The 26974-nt window shown below is 42.5% G+C and overlaps 1 protein-coding gene across 5 annotated transcripts in view; it reads left to right on the plus strand.

The window, feature by feature from the left end:
* The window catches only part of RAI14 (retinoic acid induced 14), a 139584-nt gene that overhangs the window by 19971 nt on the left and 92639 nt on the right, over positions 1–26974 (plus strand). For all 5 annotated transcript variants that reach the window (XM_032470813.1, XM_032470828.1, XM_032470833.1 and 2 more), the window contains one exon: positions 2827–2909. In XM_032470813.1, the coding sequence (XP_032326704.1) occupies positions 2874–2909 (36 nt within the window). In that variant the 5' untranslated portion in view covers positions 2827–2873. The remainder of the gene's footprint in view (positions 1–2826; positions 2910–26974) is intronic.

Genomic DNA, 26974 nt, shown 5'->3' on the forward strand with positions numbered 1-26974 from the left:
TCATGGCTTCAAAGTGTTAGATCCTCCTTTTTATCAATACTGGGAAAGCAGTGATCTGTTAGTAACTTCACCCCCAGCTACAGTTCTTGTTTCTGAAGTTACTATTCTATAGGCTTCCAGAACTTCTTTACCTTTGACCCCCTGGCGCGATACCCATGGACCACCCAGCTCTCACACACCCAGAGCCTTGACTCCAGGAAAGCATTCATTTCACAGCTAATACTTCTCCCTGGGAATTTTTGGAATTGGTGCTTTATTTACTTAATCCTCTTTAATTGAGAGTTTGCATACTTCTCACTGCCATGCTGGGAGGGGTGGGGGAGACAGCCAAAGACTAACACACCAAAAAACTAGCACCACACCCATGAAAACCTCTGTGACCTCAAATAAAAATAGTATCCACCTTTGCCTAAGAACATTGTGTTCTCAACTGAAACAGCACTTTGATTGGTTCCACCTTGGTGGGCTACACAGTTTGTGGATTATCCAAGTCTGGGTTTCTCTTTTCTCCCTTTCCTGCTGCATGGATTTGATCTCTTTTCTTGGTTATCAGCACTTCAGCCAGAGGGTGGAAGTTGCTGAACTCAAAGGATGATTTCGTTTTCTAGCTACAGTTGGTGGAGAATCACAGCTGACTGTCAATATTTCTGCTTGGATTCATCAAAAGGTGGTTTTTTTTTTAATACTAAAAAAAAAATGGAAGAATTCATATTATGTTTTCTAATTGCAGTGTGTCTATTTGTAGGAGACACTCGAATCTGTTTATTGAATTTTATGGTCCCTTTCTTTGGTGCTTGCAGGTTTCCTAGGGAGAAATTACTTCATTATTATAATAAAACAATGTCTGATTCAAAATTTGAACAAAGTTATTTAAATAAGTTGTATGCCAGTACAAGTTTATTGTTTCAGTATACCCATACGAATAAAACAGTGCCAACTGCAAAAAAAAAAAAAAAGGTTTGTTTTGAATTGAAGAAAGACTGTTTTCTAAACCAATGCAATTTTTGACAAGGGTACTCCCCATTCCACGTGCCCCATTTCTCAAACTTGTGTGCCAAGATTTAACCAAGGAGAGTCCTGGGCCCTGCTCCTGAGATTCAGTTTCCACAGGCTATGAACTAGGATTTTGCATTTAGCAGCCTGTCCCCAGGCCCTTCTGAGTCAGATTAAGGAGGGGCCACCTTTGAGAAACACCATCCTGGAGTTTGCACTTTGCCTTTTGGGGACCAGCCCAGACTTCTCTGTGGTTAAATAACATGGCAATTAACAAGGTGTAATTACAGTGCATGCAGTTTCCAAGGCAACACACTCTGTCACTCCTGCCGAGGCTGGAAAGATTGAAAGGGACCACAGAGAGGCTGCACTAGTATTGTGGCCTCCAGGTTAATGTCACTGAAGTGCCTTAAGATGACCAGGTTTTGGTACCATTCATCCAAAGACCCTGCTTCGTGGTGCCAGCAATAATGAAAGTCAACAAATTAGAGACCGGGGAGTCGCTGGACAACTTCTGGAGGCAGCGATGAAGACCCGAAGGGATGAGTCCAGCCATTCCGTTGCTTGCATTTTCCCCTGCTCTTTCTCCTCAAATCAGTTTAGTTTCAGAATAATAAGGATGGTGGAGGAACAAGATGACCTTGAAAGGCCTTTGAAAAATAGTAGTCAACTGCGGTCAGCATCTGACCACTCTGCCTTAGTTCCCAAATGGACGGGAATGTTAATGCTCCCCTGTTGGCACCGCCTGGCCGGTGAGGCTGGAAGTTACGTTTCTTCAGTGCTTACTGTGTGGTGGGAACTCGAGCATACATTTATCTGGCCTTTTTGACCTGAACGCAAGGGTTCCACTCTTTGTGCCTTTTCCAGGTTTAAAGATGGAAAAGGTAGTTTGCACCATATTTTAGCACAGGATTTCACTTGTGGGTTTTAGTTTTGAAAGCCATAGGGCAGTGGAAAAGGCACTTGCCCATCAGTCAGCCCTGGTCTGGTTCTGACTTTTGCTTAGAGGTTTTGTGAATTCAGAGGGGTTTCTTCACCTCTGAGGCTCTGTCTCTCCCTCTGGAAGATGAGGGACTTAGATCACTAGCTTTAACTTTTGAAGGGTGACAACCCCTTAGCAGAATCTGATGAAAACAGGAACTATTGCCATTCAGGAAAATCACCTCCACTTTCTAAAGGGACCACAGACCCCTCCTAAGTGAGGTGGTTTCTTAAGACTTCCAGGTCCAACTTGGGATTGCTGGGTCCCATGGGACCTCAGGGTGGCGTGGAGGGGGTTCTTTCACTGTTTTGAGTGGCCTCCTGAGGACTGAGTTATTTTGATGAGGGAGGTTTTGTTGTTTCTTGCGTTTTTCACTCTGCCCTGTGCATCTAGGAGGGGAGGGGAAAAAAAAGAAACCACACTGAGAAAAACAGGGAATGCCTGGCATCTGGAACGTGGACAATTTTCCTTATCGTGCTTCGCGGCTGTGGTCCTTGAAGAGGAGGCGGATGGTAGAGCTATAACTCGAAGGCTGGTTAGAGGATGAGTTCGGCAGGGACGCTGTATTGTGCGTGATGACAGTTCAGTTACTTAAGCTTGTTCTACTTTTAACGTTCGACAGGTTGGGATAGGATTTAAAGTTTCCTTTAACTTGACAACGTCAGAAGGTTCTAGGGATATCGCAAATGGGAATAACGTGTTCTTTACTGAGTTCCCAGCCCTTAACCCTGACCACCTTCCTAATTGGACCCCAGTCTCCTACCTAAAGTCATCATCCAATCAGGAGGGAGCATCTGTTGTGTGATTTGGAAACCTAGATACTGAATTTCTTTTTTTTCTTCTCTGCTTAGGTGCTGAACGTCTCCTCTAGAGCTCTGGAAGGCTGAATGGACTAAACATGAAGAGCTTGAAAGCCAAGTTCAGGAAGAGTGACGTAAGTACCCGTGACTCACGCCTGCCTGTCCCACCCGTGTTCCTGGGGCTGCAGAAACACCCCTCCACCCGCACCGTGATAAGGCGCCGGGCTAATCAACGACAGAAACCAGTGTGCTCTGGGGCCCCGCTCAGGGTGGCTTTTGTGAATGGCATGCTCCCGGCTCCTTGCTGTTTGTTTGTATAGCTGCCCACAATGACATTTTTAAAAAGTTTCTGGCATCTGTGCCTTGCAGAGAGAGGAACGATCCAATTAAACATCTTAACAAAAAAAATCAGTAAACTACCTCAGCATTTCTAACATCCCCCAAATCTGATTCAGAATGTCATTTTTAGAGAAAGCCAGCCTCATGAGAATGGTTAAGTAATTACATATTAGCTTGGTTTGTTTTGGCGTGTAGAGAACTGTTTTTAATTCTGTTAAGGCTTGTGTGGGAAAACAACAGTATCTCTTGCCTCCTGCACCTTTAACTACCCCTGCATTCCTGGGCTTCTTCCTCATTTGTTATTCATCATAAAAGCCTTTGAATTGGAGGCACCAGTTATGATGTCAGAACCATGAAACAAAGTCTCCCAGAAGAGAAAATGGAGAAGAATAACATAGCAGCGGGATTATACTCGACTGTATTGTAACAAAAGTTCGCCTCATAAGCCCCGCTGAGATTCCAGCCTCGGACTAGCTGCACTCCAGATGCTTGGAGCAGAGTTGTTGAATGGGAGAGATCCGTGGAAGGGGATTAGATGGAAGCACAGATATGTCACCCTCCTAGTGGGCTTGCTTGGCTGTCATTTCACATTAGGTAATTAAAGGGGAACCTGGATTTTATTGCTTTGCCGTGAATTATGTGACAGCTTGGCACAGCTGCATTTTTGCAATAAATGGAGGCTGCGTCTTCTAAGGCTGATGTGTCACACACGCACACCTCCTTTTGGCTGAGGTTTATCTCCTGAGGCTGCATCATGACATGTAACTTACTGCCCTGATAAGGCCCAGACCGGATGAGATGCTTGTGGGATGACTGCAGAGTCTGGTCCCGCTGAAAAAAAAATTAGAGCGAAAAAGGGTTTTTTGGAGAAAGTTAGCCTCGCCTTCTCATTCTTCAGGTGAATTTACCTGAAACTCAGAGACTGTGGAGTGACCTGGCCAAAGTCATCCAATGGGCCTTTGGCCGGAGTGAGCCTGGGTCATCTGACTTCCTGAGAAACCTTCAGCTTCCTCATTTGCTGGCCCGATGATATTATAGCCTAGAGACCTCGTTTAACTTCCATATAAGAAAGAAAAGGCAATTAATGGAAAATGTTCAGTTGAGCAGACAGGGGTTTGTAAGTTGTATGACCAGGTTAACATATCTTTTCCAAGGGAATTTGGGCAGCTTCCATTTGTACAAGTTGAGATTATTTTAGCAAAATGTATTCAGTCTGGAGTTCCATACTGTATGAACAGGGACAGGCAGGGAGAAATGATAGTGTAAATTTATGGTTTAAAAACTAAAAACTGGTGACAGTAGGGAGAGTGTTGTAGCTGAAAACTAGTTTTTAAATAAAAACTGAAATATTTCCATGGTTTTAAAAAAATCACAGAAATAGCACTATTAAAAGCTTCTGGGGTTTGGCAGCAGAAAGGCTGTGATTTTGGCAGTTAGCACGAAGGGAAGAGATGTTAAAGGAACAAGCTTGAGGGAGGGGAGCAGAAGAAATTGGTGTTATGGGGCCAGACAGCATCAGATGGTTCCCCAAATTCATCCCAAATTGCTTCCCAAAGCTACACTGCTGTACTCCCAGGTGGAAGGGACAGAACCAGAAAAGAAAACTATTTCTTGCTCATCAGCTGTACAATGATCATAGGTAACCCCTATGAAGTATTTACTGTACGTCAGGCGTCAGGCCAAGCTCACGATTTGAGCTTCATTTAATCTTGCCACAAACCTTATCATGCGGTGGGTATTGTTGCCAGGCTCATTTCACAGATGATGAAACTGGGAGCTAGGGAGCCCCGGTCCCTTGCCTGGGTTCTCAGAGCTCCAAGTCGTACAGCCAGTTTTTGTGCCAAAGTAGCCTGATTCCAGAGCCCAGGTTTCCTGAAAGAGGAAATTTGGACGGAGGTTTTGATGTTATGAAACAGGACAGTCCAGGCGGTAGCGTGGAAAAGCGACGTAGGTCCGTGGTGACCTTGGGTAAGTCTCTTCCTTCTCCTGAACCCTCAGGTTCCTCACCTGACAGTGGAGACAATAGTATTAGACTCATGAGTTTGTTGTGAAGGTTAAATGTGCTGATGCGTGTAAGACACGCATCTCGGGCCTGGCGCTTAGGAGCTGCTTGGTAAATATTTATTCCTTTCTCTTTAATTAGAAAGCCACGATAAGAAGTCAACTGAAAAGTGTACATGGTCTGGGGAGGGGGTGGAATAATCTGGTAACAGTTACTGCCTCTGAGGAGGGAAACTGAGAGCTGGGAGGGGGTGGCGGAGAAAGTCTTCTTTCACTGTGTGCCTTCGGGTTTGCAGTTTTGGGTATACGTGTGTGCATCGACATGTATGACTTGTTACAAGAAAAGCAAGTTTTGAACTGTTTATATTCAGTTCAGTGAGCCAAACCCTTAATCTGCTTTACGTGAATTGAGTGGTCTCTCTCAAAGAACAACCCTAAACCCTCAGCCGTCAAATTTTCCTGCTTGTCTTTGTGTGAGGCTGAAAGGAGAAAGGGGAAGAAAGGGCTCTTTGTGTTTCTGGGGGGTAGGAAGAGAGGGACAGCAGATCACATTCGTGCTCTCATAAAGAGGAGGCAGGTGACCTGCTGGCGGGATCGTGTTTCAGCCCGCCTGTGCCTGGGAGGTCTGCCGCCAGATCGGTTTGTGGCCTTGGGGAGCAAAACCTAGGAGTGAGAAAGGACCAGGATGGCCCAAAGGAGCTCCCCTTAGATGGCCTTAAGGTCATTGTGCTACTCCAGGACCAGTATGTGATTATCAGAAATTTCATCTGAGCATCCCTTCTGGAACACTTGACCCAGATGGCTACCAAGTCGGGTGGTTTACGTGTGTGAACTGGGGAATGAGCCCGGTTCTCTGGGCTGTGGTTAGACACTGTCCCTGTCTAGATGCCTGGATCTCTAAACATACTTGGGAGCCTGCGGATAACCACAGGGGCTAAAGAAGGTTATGGAGCTAAACATGTGTCCTGCCACTGTGGATGACATTTTTCAGTTCCCATTTGTAACTTTATTTTGGGCATCCTTAAACCTGGGTTAGAGATTGTAAAAGATGTAAAAGAAATGTGCAGCGTGCTTCTTGTCTTTAGGAAGCTCATAAACCACACTGGGAGGAGGAAAACTACATGCAGGAAATAACCAAGGCAAAATACAAATCATGTAGACTGCAGATATTAAAGGGATCTCCAGGATGATATAACGAGTTGTTCAACTGTGAGATCTGGATGATAAATGCTGCAGATTTTCAGAGAGCGGCGAGTCACTGGAAATGGGAAGGTTGGGGGAAGTTTTATGGAGGTGAAGCTTCTTGCAGGCTTTGGGATGGCCAGGATTTGGAACGATGGTTAGGAGAGGAGGAAGGAGTAACACAGGGGAGCCAGCCGTGAAGCACAGTGGATGGACTCGCCTTCCAAAAATTGCCCTTGACTTGTGGAATAATAATACTTGAAGAGCCCAGGAGAGCGCCTGTGGCCCCATTCTGAGTCTTTTAATCAGAACACTGTAAATTTTTTTTCATTCTAGTTTTGAAAATGGATATGCTTGACTTTTTATGCTTATAAAGTAAGCACCGAGTTCTAAATCATCACTATTTATTTCTTTTATGACCATAGTTTGAAAGTAGCTTCTTTACCTCTTTAAACATTTGCAGCAACTAGTACGTGGTTCCACATGGAAAAATGAGCTGTCATCATGAGAAATGAGGCCAAGAAGGTTGGGATTTCCTTCTGCTAATAAAATGCTCAGGCTTCTGGAATTTCTTTGTAAATGCCAGTTTTTAGGCCCTGAGTGAGAGGTTGAGGCATGGGAATGAGGGTTGAAAGATCTTTGTACCAGATCTTGAGAAATGCCTCTCAAACGTGGTTGAGGCTTTTAGAGTTTACTTTGTGGGTGTGTGTTTAATTTTATGAAAGATTTGTTCCCAATTATGTTTTCCATTGTAAGAGGGAAGCAGTGGACATTCCATTAAAAAAAAAAAGAAGAAAGACAACCAGTTCAAAATGGATGGCTCCACAAGAGATTAAATTGATGATGTTTCTTTATGTAGCAGCTACTAATGGTTGCCGCTTTCAGCCAAAGAACGCACACAGCCCTGGAATCTTGGGGAACCAGACACATCCTGCTCAGACAGGAGCTTAAATTTGTTGCCTGTTGAGAGAATAGCTCTCACAAGGTCGACGGTCGACATCTCTGCCAAGGTGTTTCTTCCAAGGAGTTTTTAGTCATTTATAATAAATTTTTACAGATGCCCAAGCCTCCCTCCCCTCCCCCGCCACACATGCAAAAAAAAAAAAAAAAGGTGACAGGGGAGGTATTTAAAATCCAAGCCTCTCTTGACAGAGGCACCTTGGCCAAATCTGTTCTAAAGCAAAGCCTCTTTTTTTTTTTCCCGCATAGACATGATTTTAAAATACATCAGAGATGACCTTTTTGGGGTGGAGGTATGAGGCTCTTGTAAACTTCTGCAGAGAATTTGATCAGGTTTGTGTCACGCTGCATAGTTTCCAGGTCTTGTCAGCCCTTCTTAAAGGGGGAATGTGCTTGCTGCTTGATTTCACCTTGTGTTAGCGTCCTGGGGCGGCCCTACACACACCGATGGAGTGGCTTAAAGCACAGAGGTGTATGGTCTTACAGATCTGGTGACTGGAAGTTGGAGATCAGGGTGTTGGCAGGAGCTTCCTCCTAGGGCTGGGAAGGTGAATCTGACCCATGACCCCCCCAGCTGCTTCTGGTGGTTTTCTGGCCATCACTGGCTTGTAGATGCATCTCCCCCATCTCTGCCTTCATCCTCATGCGGTGTTCCACGTGTGCGTGTGTCTTCGAATTTCTCCTTTTTGTAAGGACACCAGTCATAGGGGATTAGGGCCCACTCTAATGAACTCATTTTAACTTGGTTACCTTTGTAAAGACCCTGTCTCCAGATCAGTCACATTCTGAGGTACTTAAGATTTCAGCTTATCGATTTTGCAGTGGGCGGGGGTGGGAAAGATACGATTCAACCCAAAACACACCTCCACCCCTTTGCATCTGAGAGCAGTTTATCCAAAGCCCTGGCGTACTCCCTGCTGAAAAATGCACGCTCATAGACTTCAGCTCCACAGTTTCCTCATCTTTTGGACTATTTTCAGGGTCTAAAAGTGAGCCTAGAGTATCACAAGGTTTTAGTGGGTGTCAGTGCTTAACATATAACATGAATCACATGAGTAAACATATATTGATCACTGACCTAACTGCCGCAGGAATTGTTGCCGAAAGATCGGCCCCCGTCCCTGACAAGCCAAATAACCCAGAGGCAAGGTCTTGGAGCTTAGTAGAAAAGAGAAATTTTATTGCTTTGCCAGGCAAAGGGGACTGACAGCAGGCTGGTGCCTTCAAAACTGTGAGCCCACCTTGGGGAGGGGGTGGGGTGGTTCTATAGCCAGAGCTCAAACAGTAAAGCATCGATAAGAAGCAGAAGAATGATTTTCTCATTAAAAGACTTAGAATGGCGACATGATGCCTCCAGGTGACCAATTCTACAGAGGCCAGCGGTTAGATCTCTTTATCTCCTAAGCACTCAAGGTGTGGTCTTCTTGGTAATTCAGGCTATTTTGTAAGGTTACAGTCCTGTGACCTTGGAGAAGGACTCAGAGACCAAGCTTGATTATTACTTTCAATGACTGGAATAAAGTAGAAACAGTAAGATCAATAGCTTTAGTTTTAACAGTGGGCCTGGAACTGTGGGTAGCAACGGGTCAGTCAGGTCAGTTGACCCTTTTAAGGGCAAGCGTAGGAGTCAGCAATCTGTTAGCCCAAGTGCGGCCATTTTATTAATCCTCCTTCACTATTAGAAGGGGAGTCCTCATTGACTGCATGCTCACCACGTGCCAGGTACTGGACCAGACCCTTTACGTGTGTTGCTTACAAAATCCTACCCAGTAAGGACCATTGCTATCATAGCAGTTTACAGAGGGAGAAATGAAGGTTGAGGGAAGTGAAGTAGGTTGGCCAAAGGCACATTTGATAAATGGCCGAGAGATCTGAACCCTGGTTTTTCCTAACACCTGAGCTTCCTGGCAGCTGCTGTACATGCTTGCGAACACAGGGCATTCATGTCTAAGTTACAAAGCTTCAACCTGCGTGAAGTGAATTCTGCTCTATTGCCCTGAGGGTAAAGACTCAGAATGACTTTATCATTATCAGCACTACGCACAGTGGCAAGGCTCACCAACATTAGTGTCACCCCCCACCCCCCAGGCAGGGGAGGATCTGGGAAGATCTTGAACTTGTACAGCTTGGGACAACAGATGCTCCTTCCCTCTGCTCTTTGGCTGCAATTAAGAAAACTAATTCTGATGCTACATGGAGCCCTATTGCTGGCTAACTAGACCACAGCTTCATTCTAGTTCCCCCAGACCATAGCTCTGGGAATTCTTAATTAAACCTGATACCATTCCAGCTGCAGCTGGAAACTGATATGAAACTCAGAACCTGGCCCCTAAACTTGGAGAAATCTGATCATCTACCCAAGTAGTGAATCATCTCAATTATTACCTCTTATCTCTTTATTCTGAATTAATTACCTAATTATTTTGAGCTGTTGCTGAGGTTTTTTTGTTTGACAATTTCCTGTACGTAACTTCTCCTTGGGAGTGAAATAGGAATTGCTTCTGAATTCATTCCATGGAGATTTTCAGCTGAATTTCTATCCGAAGATCTTTGCTGTAAGAGGTGGTTATTTTCATTTCTGTGGTTGTAGGTGTCAGCGTGAGTCGAAGACCCAGGCCGTCTGTAAAGATGATGTGAGGGATCAGCCTTGACTTTCCTTCTGAGCCCTCACCTCCTCTCCAGCAAGGAGCGTCAGTGTGTTCTGATCTACTCGATTGTCCAACTCTTAGCTTTTATCCCATGAAAGTATTTTCACTTTTGGGGAAGTGCTTCCTGAAAGGATTTCATTTTTTATTTTTCTCAGGAGGATGAATGATCTGGTCTCTCCCTCCCTCCTTCCTCCTGGGCTGTCCATGGGCTGACTTACTGGGAAGTGTAGAGATTTATAATGTGGGAAAAGAACAAGAAGTCTGAGGAACCACACGTTCTCCTGGGTTGGGTTTATTTTGAAATGTATTTCTCAATCCTGAGCATGTTTCTATGGTAATTTTTCAAACTTGAGCTACGTTTTTAGAGGGTTTTTTTTTTTTTTCCATGGGAGTCAGTGCCCATCCTTTGAAGGGCTGTTTCATAACTGAGAAGCTGCAGGGTCCTTCTGTGAAATTCCAGAGGGCACATTTATTGTGATACTGGATAAGCTGTGGTAACAAAGTACCCTGAAATCAAATACAATAGAAGTTGTTTTCTTAAGTAAAAGCTTCAAGCACTTCAGAGCCAGCAGGACAGGTCTGCTCCATGGATTCATCCCAGGACCTTGGTTCTTCTGTGATGTCTTTCTGGTGCCCTCCAGAGCTGCCTGGTGTATTGCAGTAGCCAGTTGCCACCTGGGGCCCTTGTGCATTTGAAATGTGGCTCATCTGAGTGGAGAGATTCCGTAAGTGTGACGTGCACCACAAGATTTCAGTGACTTAGTACCAAATAAAGGATGTTTATAAAATACCTTATTAATAATTTTTTCTCATTACATATTGAAATGCTAATATTCTGGACATAGTGGATTAAATAAGTTAAAACTTCATTTCCCTTGTTCCTTTTTATATTTTTAATGTGGCTGCTAGAAACTTTAAAATGACTTACTTAAAATTACTTGCATTATAATTCTTCTGGACAGTGCCGGTCTAGGATGTGCATGTTGCAGATTCTATATTTAATTCTCAAGGGACCAGAAGGAGGGAGAATGAAACACAAGCATCTTCCTTTTTAAACTGTGTGACCTTGGAGATGCACAAATCTCACCCTCACATGGTCACGTGCTCCTATGTAGCTGCAAGGGAGGCAGGAAAACACTTTCTGTAGGTGGCAGCCATGAAACCAGCTAAACTCATGGGGCAGGAGGAGTGGGTACTGGAGATTAACTCAGTGTTATGGGTTGAATTGCTGCCTGCCCCACCAAAGATATATTGAAGTCCTAACCCCTAGTATCTCAGAATGTGACATTTTTTTGGAAATCGGGTCTTTGTAGAGGTAATCAAGTTAGAATGAGGTCATTAGTGTGAGCTCTAATCCAGTATGACTGGTGTCTTTATGAAAAGTGGGAACCCTGACAGACCTGCACAGAGGGAAAGCTGTGTGAAGAGACACTGGGAAGACAGGAGAAGACAGGGAAGATGCAGGCAGAGCCCTGGGCGATGCCTCTATAAACCAAGGAAACACTAGAGATTGCCTTCCCACCACCAGAAGTGAGGAGAGATGCAGAACAGATTCACCCTCCCGGCGCAGGAGGTTGCCACCCAACCCTGTCCACACCTTGATCTTGAGCTGCCAGCCTCCAGAACTGGGAGGCGATAAATTCCTGTTGTTTAAGACTTCCAGTTAGTGGTACTTGATGGTGGCAGCCCCAGGAAACGCGTACAGCCAGCCACAGGCAGTTTCCACAGTGAGTCAGTCTCTTCTGAGAGTTTGATGATAAAGGTGTGCCAGATACTCTTAGTTTTGGTTACTTTTACCCTAGAAGTGAACATTGGTTGCTGTCTGCCCAGTTCCCCATTGTTGTGTTGGTGGAAGCCTGTTGGAGCTCCGTGCTCAGGTGAAGTTAAATGCCTTTTCTACGTTTGAAATGGAAACTGCTCCTGAGTGTTCCCTGCTGGTGACATTAGGTTATCAATCAGGCTTTTCCTTTTAGTCCAGTAATGTGTTGGGTGATCTGACTTAATAAGATGTGGGATCAATAGGGCCTGAGTTAAGCACATCATTTGTTTACACAGATGGGAACTGTCATGACCTGATCACACACCTTCACAGAAAGTTTGGGAATGATGTCAGCCTACAATTATATGTTGTAAACTAAGTTTTATGTTAAACCACGTGCATGCATTCATTTAGTCAACATGCAGTTTATGAAATTGTGAAATGTGAGGATTCTTTATTTCAGTTTCATTTGAACATATATGCCAGTTTGACTTACTTTCAAACTGGGGCTTAGAATTCTGAGCAAAGCATTAGGTTTGTTGCAAAAGAATTAAAATAGTGGCATTTCTACTCCCCAGACATGGCTTTGTTATAACCTGAGATCAGACTTTCTTTACCCACGTTTCCCTCTTCATTCATGTTGGGTTTATTGTGGATTCTTTTCTACCACTGTTGCTTGCAAAGCCCTGTCTGTCTCTTGGTGTGCTTACCTGTTTGGATATTTGAACCTGAATGCAGGACACTATAATTAACCCAGTTAAATTTTAGTTTTTCAGTTAAATTTGTTCAGTTTCATTTTGCTCAATATATCTGTTGCTCTGATTGTTGCATCATTTTAAATTCTGACTCTGACTGTAATGACATTGAGTCATCCACAAACTTGGTAGGCTTGTCTATTTAATCTAAGTCATTAATGTGTGTATTGAACAGCTCTGTCTTCAGATACGTGTATATATAACCAGATCCCAAAGAATGTGAATTAAGGCATTGTCTGTTTGGAAGGATGTCAGTAGTTATTTTATATGTATATAATGTATGTTACGTATTTTATGTATATGGCATTGTCGTACATTATATATGTCATATATAGGCATACCTCATTTTTATTGTGCTCCACAGGTATTGTATTTTTTGCACATTGAAGGTTTGCAGCAACCCTGCATCGAGCAAGTCTATTGGCACCATTTTTCCAGCAGCATTTGCTCACTTGGTGTCTCTGTGTCACATTTTGGTAATTTTCATAATATTTCAAACTTCTTTATTATTGTTATATTGTTATGATCTGTGATCAGTGATCTTTTATGATACTATTGTAATTAGGTTGTTTTTTGTTTTGTAATTTTTAATTAAGGTATATATACTGCTCTTAGGCATCATTTTATTGCATACTTAATAGACTATGGTATAGTGTAAACATGACTTTTATATGCACTGGGAAACCAAAACATTCTTGACTTGCTTTATTGCAGTATTTGCTTTATTGCAGTGGTCTGGAACTGAACCCGTAATATCTCTGATGTATGACTGTGTGTGATATTTATTGACAGCCTTCCAAATGGGCAATGCCTTGGTCTTTGGGGTCTGGTTATAGCTGACTCATTATACTATTTCTCAGCCCTGTTTTCTATCATGTCCCAGTTTTATCCCTTACTACCTATGCGATATTGGGCAAGTTACATAATCTCTCATTTTTTATTTTCTCATCTGTAACATAGGGTGATGACAGCACTTACCCCCTTCCAGCGTCAGCATGAAGATTAGGATAAAATCAGGCACACCGCAAATCCTCAATAAATGGCAACAAATGTTAACAGTTACCCTGATGCCTTGCCTGGTGCCTGGCACATGTCGGTCTTCAATAGTGTGTGTGTGAGATGCATGAATCACAAATCACAAAGTTGACCATCTAGTGGATTGACCGACATGAAACAGTTACAGCAGTACAAGGCTTGTGTTATTCAAAACAAAATCAGGAGTCCAGCTGATAAATACTACAGGAGTTTTGAGAGGGCTTCATTGAAAAGGTGAGGTTGGGGCTTGGTCTTCTTGATTGGGTGGGTTAGGATTAACAGGAAGCCAGTACGGGGGAAGGAATATCAAGAGAAGAAGTGGGGGTGAGGAGACAAACAGAAGAGGGAGTGATAGTTAGATGGGAGGGCTGGACTTCTGCCTGGCATTGGAGGCTGGGGGCTGGTGGTGTGGGCAAAATGGAAGAATGAGGTTGGAAGATGATTAAATTTGGCAGTAGGGCGATTAGGGGTTTTGAAAGACCAACAAGAGGAAAGGGCCAAGGCTAGGGTGGTGGCTGCTGTCAGGATAGAAAGGGTGTGGGATGCAGAGCAGGGAGGAAATTGTGATTCCTGTTGCTACACAAAAGCTGCACCCTGCCCTGGGCATGGCAGCCAAGAACAGCGCCCCTCATCTCCTGAGAAATCTGGTGTGGGCGATTATTATTATAATTATTGTGCTGGCCTTTTACTAAGCAACTGGGTGGGAAGAGACGTTAAAAAAAAAAAAAGAGTGAGAATCCACTTAATTAAAAAAAGAATGGAGAATATTAACATTCAGATGTACTTCTCTGCCAGACATTATTCTAAACAACAAATGGTAATTTGTTTATTCCTCTCTTAGAGGAGTACCATTCTTATTCCCATTTTGCAGATATGAAAATTGTGACATAGTAACTTGCTGTGTTAGATTGTTAGCATGACTGAAATAAAGTGATGTAAATGGAGTGGCTTAAACCACAGAAATATATCATTTCACATAAGACTTGAGATCAAGATGTCAGCAGGTCTGAGGGCTGCGAGGGAGAATCTGTTCCTTACCCCGTTCCTCGCTTCCAGTGATTTGCTGTGATCTTTGGCGTTTCCTTGGCTTATAGATGTGTCACCCAGATCACTGTCTTTATCTTCACGTGGTGTTCTCTGTGTGTGGGTCTCCCTGTCCAAATTTCCCCCTTTTGTAAGGACACCAGTATTATTGGATTAGGGGGCCCACCTTTCTTCAGAATGAAACGTGTCTGCTTCCACCCTGTTGCCAAATAAGATCACACTCATTGGTGCCCGGGGTTAGGACTTCAACGTGAATTATGGGAGGACTCCATTCCGCGTAACGCTTGTCCAGATCACAAAGGCGACGGAGGAACCAGGACTTGTGCTTGGGGATCTGGGTCCAGAAGCCCCGCCTTGCCCACTCTGTCTGTGATCGCTGCTATGCACAAGTATGATTCCAGCCAACCAAGTAAAGGCCTGGAATTGGATTTTAAATTCTTTCCATTGTCCAGTGGCAGCTGGTAATTATGGATAAAATGGGGCCACAGGGTGTTTTGGTGAAGCCTCCAAGCCAGATTCACCCTGATGGGTGTGAAAGTCTTTGGTGCCAGAGATAAGAGGAGGGCGGAGAATATGGAGAGCAGAGCAGTTAGACTTGTTTTCAGAGGGGGTGGGGCAGGTGGAAAGGAGGACCTAAAATGCAAATTGGGACCTGAGGCTTAAGGAATGTTTGTCTTGTTTTCTGTTTTCAAAATAACAAAGGACAGGACTTTCACTGGCCTGGCTATGCTAAGACATTTGGGGCACAGTTGTCCCCAGTTGTCACGAGTGGTGGTTCTGGCGCCACTGGGATAGGTCTTAGGGTGTTGGCTGTGCCCCGTGAATAGCTGGGAGATGGGTTGTTTGCTAAGTTCTGCTGAGTGTTCGGCAAGTAAGTCCCACGGCCCTGGGACCCTGGAACTGTAGAGTCCTGCCTTTTCCAGTGCATCTGGAAAGCCACCTCTGCCCTTTCCCCACAGTGAACTGGTGGATTTGGGTGGATCTGGTGGATCTGGGCATGGTAGGCAGGTTGAGATCATTGCCCCTTCTCTGTCTGCAGCATCCGCTGTGTTGAGTGAATGAATGAATGAATGACTAAGGGCAGCGTGAAAACACTGACAGTTCATTGTCACCTCTCATTCCTCTGGCCCCACTTTGCTCAGTATTTACTACTCTCCCCATATCGTGGATGGAAACAAAAGGGCAGAGGGGTTTTCTGGGTGCGTTTCCTTTAGGGTGATCTGGATGTCCTCTTGGCCACTTCCGGTTGTGTTATGTGACATTAACAAGAGTCACTGGAGGGCGTGGCTTGTTATGTACAGCACCCTCCTGGGTTTTGTACTCAGGCTGTGAAATTATTTGGTGTCTGTAGCTCATTAGCTGAAGAGGTTGGAGAACCACACTGATGAGACCAGTCATGAACTTAGACCTGGTGGAGGCTAATTAACTAGCTTGTGTCTCATGGGCCAAAATTACCTAAATTTAGACCCAATTTACTGACTGGCATCTTGTGTCTCTTTGCTCACAAGAGAACCTGAGTGTTCCTCATTAGAAGCACGACCACTCATCACTGGAAAGAAAACAGTGCTTAGGTCCTGGTTAAGGATGGGGCAGCTATTTCAACCTCATTTAAAGGAGGCCACAATATCATTATTTTTCAATGTTTTATACATTTCTGAGTCCTTTAGCCAAAGTTGGTCAAAAAGAGTCTGGACAACTTGCTCCTTGCTGGGGAAGAATTCTCTACAATAGTCAAGTAATCCCTCAAGACAGTCACCGGATTCAGTTTATGGTCTAGGTATAGTGTGGTGACTGTTGCTCATCTTCGAGGCTCTGTTACTTTCAAGTCCATTGTGAGCCCTGTTCATACATTTCATTTCTCTACCACAAACCTGTTTTATAAATAATACTATTGGGTTAGGCACTGCTTAAGAGAAGCTTTGTGAAGGAAATGATCTAAAATATGGAGTTTTTTTGTTGTATTATTTACAGTAATAAAATTGGAGAGTAACCCATATTTTGGAGGAGTAGGCAGATAAATGATGTTACATCCACAGACAGGAATGTTCTAGAGTTATTAAAAATACTAAGCTTAAAAAATCATGTAGCAGCGGGGAAAGTGCATTTGATAAATTAAGTGGAGATTCAAGTTACAAGATTATATTACATTATAATTACAGCAAATGGAAAGCAAATGCATATGGTACATATCAACACTTAGGAATACTTTGGAAATAAGGATGAGCAAAAATATTTAGCTTTAAGGATATTCACCATGGTGATACTTAAATATATAAAAACTCAAAACCACTTAAGTGTTCTAGTAAAAAAGTTGGCTGAGTATATTTTTGGGTACATATTACAAAGCCATTAAGCATGTTGCAAGGATCTATTTATGAGAGCTGTTTTGTATGTTATTATTATTAAGAGATAAAAGCAAGTTCTTAAACACATTTGTGATGTTTAAAATTTTTTTAACGTTTTTCTCGTCCTAGAAAAAAATCTGGAAGATACAAACATTTTAAGAGGCCTCCAAGGATACAGCCAAGTTTTATGGAGCCTGAGGTTTATACAAAAATACATGGGGGAGTTGTTCCTTTAAAAAAATTCCAAACAATTTCACTTTATAAGTTTTACAAAAACGAAAAACAAGTAAGTTATGTGTGTGCTCTGTGAGCATGTTGTTGCCAGCCCCTGGAAGGGACCCATACTAGTGAGGGGTCCCTGAGGTTTGAGTTGCAGTAGCTTCTGGGTAAGTCTGCATTTTTCCATCTTCTGACCTGAAAGGAGGAGGCTACAAGCTATGACATCCAGCCCATCTCAGATCCCAGCAGTTACCTTCTAGGCCCTCCTCTGATGTAGTCGTGAGCCTAGTAAATTGCCCTAAAGAGCAAGGTTCTTAAGAGAATTTGTGGTGGTTCTTTTCTCTCCCTTTAAGTGCATTTCTCTTTCTTAGAGTTCAGTTGTTCCCCAGGTGACCATCAGCATCCGGGTTCCTGGGGAACTTGTTAGAGATGCAGATTCTTGGGTTCACCCCTAGGCCTACCTAACCAGAAATTCTGGGAGTGGAGCCCAGCCAGTCCCTGATCCCAGGCAGTTCTGGTGCAAACTAAAGTTGGAGGTCCAATCTGTCTCTGTAGTTGCCACCCCTCACTGTACATGAAAACCGCCTTGAAAGCCTTTGCACCTGATAATTACTAGAATGCACCTCCAGAGATTCTTTGTCCAATGGGAGAGGGTGTTGCATCACCACTAAAGGTGAAAGATTTATAGTTTCATGGCACTTTGAACAAAAAGGAGAGCTGTGTAGATGAACACTTCCATTGTGTGCTTTGTCCTGTCTTTTCCTAAACTCTACGAGGGATTCAGTATCCCTAATTACTTGACTGGCTGGGTGGTGTTTTGTGCACGGAATCCAGAAAGTTATCTCCTGAAAGTTAGCTTCATTCATTAGTTAAGCACAATTTCTGTTTCCCACTTATTATCTCTAATCTGAGCCTATGTTTCCTATTCAGTAAAATGGGAATATGAGAAAAGTACCTCCCTCCTAGGATAATATGAAGATATTAAATAAGATTGAAATGCTCAAGATAGTCAAATCGCTTTTCCAAATTCTGATTCTATCCCCAGTAATAAACTCATCTATCAAATCTACTTACAAAAAACTCAATATTTCTTCCATTTCTGTATTCTATAAGGTGAATTTCATAAAGGTTTTAGGTGATGAAGGAATTATATTTATCACCCTATGGACTGACTTCAAGTTTTGTTTATTGCCTGTCTTTTGTATTCCATGGAAGATGTAGCCTCTTGAAAAGAGAAACGGCTCCTGGGAGGGTGGAACAGGGAGGGATATACGTATGAGACTGTGCTGTCCCCTCCTGTAGCCACTTGAAACGGGATAGAGCAACTAAGGAATGGAATTTTAAATTTTAATTTAAATTTTAAAATGAATTCTCAATTCAGATGTTGGAAACTTTTAAGTTTGAAACAAATGGAGTATGCAAATTTACTTGTTCATGTGTAAATTTCATGAAGTTGAAATACATGACAAGTATTTTGGACAAAAATGTAGCAGCAGAATTGAGATGTAGTGTAACGTACAGGATTTTGAAATCTTAGTGTGAAAAAAAGTGTAAAATATCCCGTTAACAGTTTTCATGTTGGTTTCATGCTGAATTGATAATATTTGGGTTATATTGGTTTATATGAAACATTATAATTAATTTTGTCTGTTTCTTTTTTACATTTTTAAATGTGGCTATCAGAAAATATAAAATGTGACTTGCATTATATTTCTCTTGGACAGCAGTGTTAGACACTAATAAAACAACAAAATTGCAAAAGCCACACACCTGTAGGACAAAATAAAATGATGGAGCTGATCACCCATCATTTCTTTACATTAGCACCATGGGCTCTGAGTCTTCATGCTTGGGAGCACCCAGCCCACTTAAAATTCACCTTTGGGGGACTGATTTACAGCCCTTTTCCTTTTCTTTTGACGTATGGCAATAACCTCTGTATTTGAAAAAGCGATAGCCTACCATTTGCCCTCTGAACTTAAGAGGAATTCGAGCTGCTGGTCCAGCCCCACTCATTTCAATATGGAGCCTCTCAATGAAATGCATTTTTTAAATACTGTAATTATGGCCTTTTTTTTTTTCTGTTAAGTGTTCTGTTAGCATAGGAATGTAATTGTTCTGCCCCAGTGTTTTATCTCTCTCCATACAAGGGAGTTACCATCTTTGGAGCTCAGATTTATAACCACTTCCTTATTTTTGTAATGCCTCCTAATACGCTTTTAAAAAGGGACTTGACCTTCACATAATTCATACTTTTTTCCTTGAAATGTTAAATCACCCACTTCAGCCTTGGCTTTATATAACCCATGGAATGTGTGTATCTTCCTGCATTGAAAGTTGCTCGTTAAGTTAAACTGAGCACAGTGAAGATTTCTTATAAGGTAAAAATACATGCGATGTCACTGAAGGATTATTTTCTGCCTTTATGTGGCTTTTGTCATATCTGGGGAGGCCCTTACTCAGTATCTCTGAGTAATGGATTCGAGGTTGATATTTAGACACTTACGATGACATTTTAAAGATGACACTGGAGCCATGGAGTTCTGAGCTTGTGAGGAAATTTTTCATTTCAGAACATCATTGCGCTGGTGTTTTGCCTATTGCATCATTATGCTACATCACAAGGTCTTTCAAGCTTTTTGTTCCTGATCTGTGTAGTGCCCTCTTTGTTGGTGGCTCCTGTTACATGTCTTTTGTTTTTTTAATGGATAACTTTATTTTTTAATTTTATTTTTAGTGGAGGTACTGGGGATTGAACCCAGGACCTTGTGCGTGCTAAGCATACACTCTACCACGGAGCTATACCTTCCCCCAAGGAGTGTTTTTCTCAGCTTGAAACGCCAGGTTATCCTTGCCATCCTGTGAGCACAGAATACCCCCACGCCCTCCCCCCACCCTTCTGCCACACATGGTTCTTTGACCTCGAACTTTGTACTGTGAATTGCGTGTAATGGGAAATATCCTCTTCCCACTCCAGAACAGCTTTTCATCTTAACAGGAGGTGGTAACTCAGTCAAGATCTCCAGCTCTCACCACCCCCCATCAATTACAGCATATTAAAGGATGATAAATATGTAAAGCATGAGGCCAGAGAGGCAAAGAGGTTGGCTCAGCCTTTTACTGTGTCTTCTGAATGGCGTCAAGACTTGGCAGCCGATTTTGTAGACGGAACTGCGGGCTTCATTTACTGATCTTAATTCTGCCGGTTACATGTGCGAGGCTCCTACAAGTCAGTTCACCTCCCCAGGTTTCCACCTGGGTAAAATAAGATGCTCTCAAAAGTCTCATTAAGCTTTAAAGTTCTGTGTTTCCTGTTAAGGTCTCTTTTCCAACCCCCTCTGCTCCCATTCATCTCTGCGTCCACTGGTAATTGCTTCTGTAAGAGAGTCGGAAAGCAGTACATTTCTTTTTACTGGAGTTGTGCAAAGTCCCACGGGTATCAGGAAAAAAAGAACACACATCTTAATTGCAGAGTGTTCAAGTCTCCGCTAGTACCTAGTCAGAATGTATCCTCTTGTTCCTCTCGCCCCTGGCATTTCTTGTAATCTCTGCTAATTAAGAACAAACAGGGAGGGAAGAATGTGACCCTTTTGTATGTAGTGGTTATAATGACCTTCTTTTGAAATATGCAGGTCTTTTTTCACGTTTCCTTAAGCACAAAGCAGAGCTGTAGACAGGAAATCTCTGTCTCTGACCTTCTTTCCAAGGGGAAAAATCAAAGCTTTGAGATTTGGGATAGGCAGGAAGAGAAAGAGAGAAAAAGGTTTAAGAAAAAGGCTCTTTCTGTCTTATGTCTACTGTATTGATGAATTTGTTTTGTTTCTGAAGTGCAGTAAGGAGACGTTATCTTGTCAAGAAATTAAGTAGTATAAAAGCTAAGCTCCTTCTGTGTTTTTTATATACGCTTAATTGAAGACATAATTTAATACAGTCTTTAGAGCCATAATTTAAAGTAATAAAGCAGCTAAGTAGAAAGAAATTGAAATGTTTTGAAGACGTCTGCAGAGTTCTGATCAAACACGCCAGCTGTTAAACAGTTGTCAAGTAATTACCTTGCCCTTTTACCAAAACTAAACAGAAAAAAAACTTAAATTTATTCAGAACATATTTCATAGGTGGTGGGTAGCTTTAGATTTAGATATTTGGATATTTTACTAACTTGCAATAGTGAAAAATATCAGTAGCTTAAAAAAAAAAGACTAAGATAAAATTTTACTTTCTGTTAGAACTATGGAGGGTGGGATTGAATATCTGAGACTATTATGCCGTAAATTAGATGTCTGAGAGCCTGGGTGGAGCCATTTAGTTAAAACATAGCTAATCTAACACAGGATGGAACAATTATTCATATGGAAATCAGATTTCTAAAGTCGGCTTTCAAAGTTTATGGCTACTTAATGTCAATTTCACACAGGATGGATTTTCCTATTATTTCTGAATTTGGAAGGGGTCCCCCCCCCGATTGATATTTGGGGGGGGGAACTTCACGCATGTAATCTTGGGCAGTTGTTCTTGCCTCCTACTGTACATTAATATTGCCTGGGGAGCTTAAAAGCCAAAGCAATTTCTGCTTCTCATGCCCCGGCCCTAAACCAACTGAATCAACATTTCTGGAGAGGAGTCAGGGCTGGGTGTCTTTAAGTCTCCTTGGAAGACTGTCCTTAGCAGAAAGCGTTTAGAACCACTGATCCAGGGTAGCAAGTGGTCACGTACCAAGGAAGTAGTATTGTAGATATTCCTGATCTGAGAGGCGTCAGAATGAATCCCCTCCATCTTCACTTACACCCACCCCTCAATGATAAGAAGTAGAAAAACCTGGTTTTCAAAGCATCCTGGAGAAAGCAAATGCAATTTAAAGCCTGCGTTTAAATGCAATTTAAATTATTCTCAAGTGGACTTTTGCAGTTTCTGTGTTCTGCTTTCAGACTGAGTTGTGCACGCAGATAGCTTCAGTCTTAGATCAGGGACGTTGAATTTGACCTTGACGAAGAAATACACTCACTAACCGATTGCATTCATTGGCTAGGGCTGCTATAGCAGAGTACCGTAAATGGACTGACTTAGAACAACAAAAATTTATTGTCTCACGGTCCTGGAGGCTAGAAGTCTGAAATCAAGGTCTGCAAGATTACGGCCCCTCTGCAACTTGTCTTGTTTCTTCCTGGTGTCTGGGAGTTTGCACACAATCTTTTGCATTCTTTGGCTTATCAGTATATATTCCAGTCCTCTGTCTTCTGTCCAGGTGTCTGTGTCCAAATTTCCCCTATTCATAAGGACATCAGTCCATTGGATTAGAGTTCATTCTTTTGACCTCAGTTTAACTTAATTACCTCTGTAAAGACCCTATTTCCAAATAAGGTCACATTCTGAGGTACTGGAGATTAGGACATCAATGTATTTTTTGGGGGGGAGAACATAATTCAAACCATAACACCAGAACATGAAAAATAATCTTCCTTTAACATATTTATTTCATTCTTGTATTCATTATATTATGAAAGTATAATTCTTCACTCATAAAGTGAAGGCCAAATATAAATTGGAATCATTTTCTTCTGTGGAAAGGTCATGGCAGATAGAAGAAGTTTCTGGTATAATTAGGGTGCCTTCACCTCAGCAGATTGTCTCAGTTTTAGCCTGGGATGGATGGCAAATGAAATTGAGACAGGAGGGAAGGGGGCAGGGCACAATCATTAAAACGATGACGCAACAGTTGAGGATACGACATAAACTATTTAGAACCAACTCATCCCAAGATGGCAGAGGATCTGACTTCCAGTGGACCTTGATCCTCCTTATACGATCAACATAGTGTCTTAGCATGCTAAATGGCACACCCACAGGTGTCACGACAGCTCTGAGGCTGGCCATAAAAAGGCCAAAAAGGCAATGGCCCAATTTCTGGAAATCACCCCACACACACACACACCCCTGTCTTTACCCAAACAGTTGGAATAATCCTCCTGCTTGTTAGCATATGCAATTACCCAGCCCACAGAAACTAACCACCCCACATCTCGTGGCCAATCTCACTTTCCTAGAGGACCCCTTCTTCGGGGGCCACCTTTTGCCTTTTGATTCAGCTTGCATTCTGTCTGTGGAGTGTGTATCTGTCTTCTAAGGCTGCTTTCACTTTCTCAGATGACCCCATGCTCCGGGGCCACCTCTCTTGCCTTCTGAGATGACTCGCACTCTATGGAGTGTGTTACCTCCTGGAATAAATCTGCTTTCACTTTACTGTGGCTTGCTCTTGATTTCTTCCATGTGCAAGAGAAGAACCTATATTCTCCAGCAACAAAATCAGAATCCCCATCAGCCCTAGGATTCATTCATCACAGCAAGTTCATCCTGGGGTACCCTACGGTTCCAGAACTGCTAGGATGGTAGACTACACGGTCCTCAGTACATTTGTTTGGAGGAAATAACTGCTGCAATGGATGGAGAAGCAAGAGTACAAATCAGGAAGAATTGACTTCAGAATGGTACAAAGTGCACTACACCTTTGATCTGGAGCTACTTTAACCCTCAAAGAGAAACCTATCCGCCCGTAGGCTAAAGGCCTTCAACCAACTTCGGGCAACCTTCCTGGAGTGCTCCCTAATGCACCGCGAGGTACCACGGAGGCTGAGGGACTCTGACACTTGTCAGACTTACATACCAGTTGGTAAAAGTACAACTGAAAAAATTGGAAGAGAATCATTCTAAAGCTTTCTGTAAGGAGTGGACTGAATTTACATGATCATGTTAAGAAACAAAATTCGACCAAGGACCTTCAACGATCTAATTGGCTTTATTAGGTGATTCATGAACGGGGCAGCATCCCATCCAGCGACCAGAAGGGTGCTCAGAGATTGTCCAAAATGGAAGGTTTTTATAGGAAGGTGGGGCAGGGGAGCTCTTAGCAAAAGGAAGAAAGAATTATTTTTAGGTAAGGACATCTTTTTGCGGGGGAAAGGGAAGGGCAGGGGTCTTTATCATGCAGATGGCCTCTTCTTCCTTTGGGGGATGAAAGAGGCCCAGGTGGCCCAGATTACCTCATTGGTGCTGATCAGAAGATTCCAGACTGGTTGATTAAGATTGCATTTCTGGTGAAGGTCCAAACTGCTGTTTGGTTGGGTATTAAATCTAGGTTTGGTGTCATGGGCTTTAGAGCAAGTGATGCCATTTTGGGCCTGTAGTTTTTCTCTTTAGCAGTCATATTTGCTCATGTGATGAAGCTGGTTAGTTAAAGCATTTGGTCGCCCGATTCATGATTACTTTGGTATAATTCCTTAATGGTGAGGCCCCCTTGGTCTCCTCCTGTCGGGCAGGTTCTCTGATGGAAGTTGCATCAGTAAAAGAAAGAACTTTCATGTCTCTTGCTGCTTGAAGGTGGACCGAGTGCCTCTGGGGCCCCAAGGCTCAGGAATTTGCTGAGACTGCCAAATTGGGTGGAAGATTAGATTTCAGTGTTTCCCAAACTTGCTTGATGATAAGAATCACCTAGGGTGCTTGTTAAAAACAGAGATCCTTACCTCCTCCCCATGGTGGTTCTGGTTCAGTAGGTCTGGGTGGAGCCTGGGAATCTTATTTCAGTGAAGATCTTCCCTCTTACCCCTCCACCGCTCACCCTCCACACATGATTCTTATCAGTGAGTGAGCTTGAGAAATGCTGGACTAAATGACTTCTGACCAGAATTTTAACACAGTAAGAGTCTTACATCTTTATTCTTCCTTCTTGGCAGAGATTGCTAGGAGACTACCCAATATCCATTTTCCTATTCTTTCTTAGTGATAGGACTTCATTTTTAAAATTTGGAATTCAGTGTACTCAACTAAAAGACCACATTTATCAGCCTATTTTGGGCTGATTTTGGCTGTGTGACCAGGTCTGGGCAATGAGATATTGATATGGGTGATTGAGGAAAGTCTCCATAAGGGATCTTAATCACTCTGCTGAAAGCTACGTGTTTTTTGCCTATTCTGTCTTTTATTTTTCTGCCTGGGATGAGGACGTGATGGCTAACATTCCAGCTGCCTTTCTGGGTCCTGAGGTGACCTCAAAGATGGAAGCCTTGTATTAAGATGGTGAAACAGAAGTTGCCTCAATTTTAACTGTCCATGGGGCTGTCTTGTTAGCTCTGGTCTGACTCCCCTCAGACCCTGTTTATACGTAGAGACTTCTGTCTTAGTTAAGCCACTGTTATTTTGGGTTTACTTCCATACAAATTACTTCAAATTACAGTTGAACCTAGTCCTTACTGATATATCTCTAAATTTGGAACTTTGTTTCCTCTAAGCTAAAGTCATATTACTAATCAAGTCACCTAATTTCTCTGAGTCTTCAAAGTAGATTTCCTGAACCTAAAACCAACCCCCCCCCCCAAGAGTATAGGGAACAACTTAAAGTTTATATCTAAGGACCTTCTTAGTTCCAAGAGGCAGTCCCTTGTTGGGAGGAATAGGTCGAGTCACATTGTATCCTAAGTGACTCACAGTCTGAAAGAAAAGGAGTTTTCAGCTGATGGATGCATGAAGGAAGGGATGTGAGTGAGAAGTCGAGGGGGTGGGAGGAAAGGAAGACAGTGAGTTTCCCTTCTTCTTAATGTCTTTCTTTATAAGTCTGTCTTTTGTGGGAGTTCAGTCGTAATAACACATTGAAAGTGCCTTATAAACTGTAAACGGTCTTACATGTGTTATTTACTGAGCACTTAGTTATATATAGGATGTTGTTTCAGATTCCCCAAGCAGTGCTGCTGGATGTTGACAGGTATTATAGGCAAGAAAAGTTTGCTTGTGTCAAATAAATTCAGAAAATGTCCTGTTCAGCAAAATAAATAGGTTTCTTTATTGCAGGACAACTTGATGCCTTAACGCTGTTAATGTACATTGTAAAGCTTTGAGGAAGGGGAAGGTTGGGTATGGGGAGTGGGGAGTATGCCACATGGTAATATTTTTTACTTCACAACCCTTGGGGATGCATCTTGAGGAACAGAACAACCTTGGAGAAATGCAGCTTTATGGGGAAATTACATAATAATATTAAGAACACATTAAGTACCTCCCAGGTGCGAGGTCCCGGGTCCATACATAAAATGGGAGGCGTGATTCTTGCCTTTGGGGAACCTGCACTTTTCACTGGGGAGACAGGACATTTACATGTAGAAGAAGCATACTTAGGACAGAATCTAAGTGGTGCATGAGTGATATGAAATACAGGTTTTAGAAGTTCAGAGGAAGGTATTATCTTGTAGAGGGGAATTTTAAGAATTTAATAGCATTTTTGAGGACCTTCAGTAAGTGCTCCAGAAGATGCTAAGGTGCTCTGTTTGAATTTTATTTTTTTCCTGAGTAATCAGCAATTGTTCTGTTAAAACTGTATTTACATTCTTGAGCTAGATTTGTAAGTTTCAGTTATAAAGGTTCCATTACCAGATTTCTCCATCATTTTTAAGCATCCGTTAATAAGTTGTTTTAATCTTATTGACAGTTTCTATCTCTCAACCTGCTGTTCTTTAGAATTGCTTTTTAAAAAGTCACATTAAACACAAATGAGATTTGCAAAATAATTTCAAATTTTTAGAGAGGCAGTCATGTAAATGTGGCATTGGGTTAACTGGGATAGGAAAGTGGAAGGAACCAAAATAAATACATGTACTTTCTAGTGGCCATTCCAGCCAAGAAGCCAGAAGAATGATTTTCAGTTTCATTTTCAGGGCTGAGTGGCTTCACTCCTTCCAGAGCTCAAGGTCATATGATTGTGATCATATGTTGCCATGAGTAAGAAATGCTGGCCTAACTAATTATTGGACAGGAAAGGAAGCAACAACTCCCAGCTTTAGAAATCTAATAACAAATAATAATAATTAACCCTCTTTTGTTGAGTACCAGAGCCAGGAGTGTTTGACATGCAATTAGCAATACTGTGCCCAA

This window comes from Camelus ferus, chromosome 3, assembly GCF_009834535.1.
Source record: "Camelus ferus isolate YT-003-E chromosome 3, BCGSAC_Cfer_1.0, whole genome shotgun sequence".
Lineage (NCBI taxonomy): Eukaryota > Metazoa > Chordata > Mammalia > Artiodactyla > Camelidae > Camelus > Camelus ferus.